Genomic DNA, 2,764 nt, shown 5'->3' on the forward strand with positions numbered 1-2,764 from the left:
CACAAACATCCGTCGTGAGATCTTGAACTTGTCTGCCCGAATATAATATATCGGCGCTGTTGAGCGCTAAAAAGTTTTTGATGGTGTATGGAAAACGTTCGTCCTCTGGAGGATTTCCGAAGCTGTCGAAAAAATACGACGATCCCTCTCGATCGAAATAAACAGCCAGCCAGTGTTCGCCCGGCAACTCCGAAGGGTGAGTGTTGATTATAGCCATCGAGGGAAAGACCCTTAACGGCCTTTCGGGAAGTTGATCGGACGGGAGCACTCCGAGGAAATGAGTGTTACATGAAATCTTGTCCATGATAGCCGTGAGTTGTAGAGTATTCATTTCGCTCAATAATAATCGACCATGACCTGTCTGCGGTTTGAAATCTGTATGATCGAATCAAACACTGCATAAATAATCATCGTGATGGTGCGGGGTAGTGGATTTTTAAACCGCGCTTCCAGCCTGATGTTCCCGGATTTGACCAGCGATAGATGTTGACCGCACTCTTCGTCGGGGGTAAGATTAAACGCAAACAGCGAGTATCCCGCCAGAAATTCGTCTCTATCGAACGCGAGAGCGTGGTTTTTCAGATGTCTCCCCGTGGACATTACCAGTTGGTAATATTCACGCACAGCGGAGCCCGATTCGAAATCCGGCTGCAGGGGTTTTGACGGTATTTGTTTACCGTCGGCATAGATGGCCAGGAACTCCAAATCGTAATGATTGAAAGTGAATGGGTTTTTATCATAAGATCCAGAAAAAGCGTCGTTATCAACCATCCCCAGGATGATTGATTTCGGCAGCGTACCTAGAAACAGATTTTCTTGATTCGAAACACGCGATCCTGCAGGTAGAGAGATGGTTTTAAGACAAACTCTGTCGACGGGGTACTTGGCGGTCGTGCTGAGCAGCGCCTGGGCTTGACCCAGTCTGACGGCTGGCGACACGCTTACTTTCTTGACAAATAGGGATGCCGACAAGATTTTTACTTTGTAGGCCACGTCATCGCTCCTCATCAGACAGAATTCATCCTTACCCCTGATCAGGCGTATTTTAACATCTACGCCGTTTATCAGTAATTTTTCCTGAAAGAAAATGTCAGCGTGAATAGGTACTAGCAGCTCTACCGCTTGGCTGCCATGCGTGAAAGACGATCTCTTCAGCAGGCCTCTGTTTCGTCCTACGGGGTCACGGACATCCGTGTGACCAGCGGTATCCTTGTAAAACAGACCGGGCGTGAAAAGAGATTCCAGAGTATCTTTACTGTAGTTCATGAGACACTCTATGATGCATCTGTAAGGGTAGGTGCTTGAGCTCTGAGAGATCAATCGGTCGCCGAGGCTTATATCAAGTTGTGAGAAGAGGGTCGCCCCAGCGTAATTTATTAGCCCGACAGGCGCGGGGTCCGCGATGTCGGCGCCGTTAGGTCTCGTGATTTTAAGCCGGAGAAAGAGCATCGTGTTATTTAGATCCAGATAATCTTCACCCGTGCCGGCGATAAAAAACTCCAGAGGTGCAGAGTCTGATATAGCCGATAACGGTGGCACCTCTAAATAATCATTTTTCTCAAGAGACGTCTGCGTCGGCGGAACTGTAAATATATCCAGCTCCGACTTGATACATTCTCCAGACATGTTGTGCAGTAACGCCATGTTAGAATATGGTCTTTAGGGATCTCTTCACCGTCGCGTTTCGTTTAGCAGGCTTCTTGCGCTTTCTTTGCGCTACTGAGCGTTTCTTCCGACCGCTATTTGTTTTCTTTATCGAATGACCACGCCTCCTCGCTCCCGGGGGTTTATACAGTCGTTTGCGTGCCATAACCATCAGGCCTGACCCGTCTTGAGGTTTATCGGTATGAAAGCTCGATAGAGCGTTTGAGACGACGTCCGACACTATGTGTTTAGCAGCCGTTTTTAGGTGAGGCTTCGCTATGCTGAATCCTTTTTTTAGCAGCGGCACTGCCATTCTGAACAATCCTCTGAAAAGACCGCCTAGACCGGCGCCATACATGACGGAGCCTCCCGCGTATCCCGGTAGTCCAGAACCGGCCTGGTCCCGGTAATAGGCGACGTAATCGTCAGCGTTCATCGCGCGATGATTGTAATAGCTCATTTTCAAAGCACAGATTGTTTAGCCGGTTTAAAGTGCAATTTTACGACAACTTTTCCGTGAGAAAAAGGTATTTCGCGATTTTGGTCGTCCTTTAATTCGACTGTGATGTCCGTGATGAGCGACTTGTTGATCGACACGTAGTGAGGTTTGTCGTACCTGATACTGACGGAATCTTTGTCTTTACCCGTAATATGTACGCATCTCAAAAGGGGTACTTGCGAGTCTCCCACGGTCTGGTATTCGATAATGTCGGTGTAAACGTAAATTGTGTAAAAGCCGGCGTGGATATCAGTTTGGTGAGGAGCATACGTCAGGACATCTCTTTCAAAATCAGCTTTTGCATGGTAGTTTTCTCGTCCTAAAGGAACATTCGGTATCAAACCTAAAATATGGGCTAGCTTTCCGTAGAAGGTCAATGAAACGTTGGGCTTAGCCGACAGAAAAACTTTGTTTGTTATTTGATCGAGAGCTAGCACCCCTGATGTAGTTAGCACGGCGTTGATCGCTTTAACCGCTGTCTGAACATTAGCGTAGTACCCGGGATGGATATTTAATTTCTTTGAAACAAACAATCTCGATAGTTGGTCGACCTTAGGGCTGTCGGGATTTTGGGTTACATCTATCTTACGGTCGGGGTACATGTTTAGCAAGAAAGCTCCG

At 47.4% G+C, this 2,764-nt stretch overlaps 1 protein-coding gene across 1 annotated transcript; it reads right to left on the reverse strand.

The window, feature by feature from the left end:
* Positions 1-336: 336 nt before the first annotated feature.
* LOC135744875 (uncharacterized protein F54H12.2-like) lies at positions 337-1,644 on the reverse strand. Its single transcript, XM_065263255.1, has one exon. It carries the CDS (start codon positions 1,642-1,644, stop codon positions 337-339), a length of 1,308 nt encoding a protein of 435 aa, XP_065119327.1.
* Positions 1,645-2,764: the final 1,120 nt, after the last annotated feature.

This window comes from Paramisgurnus dabryanus, chromosome 3 (assembly GCF_030506205.2).
Source record: "Paramisgurnus dabryanus chromosome 3, PD_genome_1.1, whole genome shotgun sequence".
In the NCBI taxonomy this organism is placed as follows: Eukaryota; Metazoa; Chordata; class Actinopteri; order Cypriniformes; family Cobitidae; genus Paramisgurnus; species Paramisgurnus dabryanus.

Excerpts from the sequence above, each read along its gene's own strand:
- LOC135744875 (XM_065263255.1), bottom strand. The coding sequence starts at position 1,644 with ATGGCGTTACTGCACAACATGTCTGGAGAATGTATCAAGTCGGAGCTG.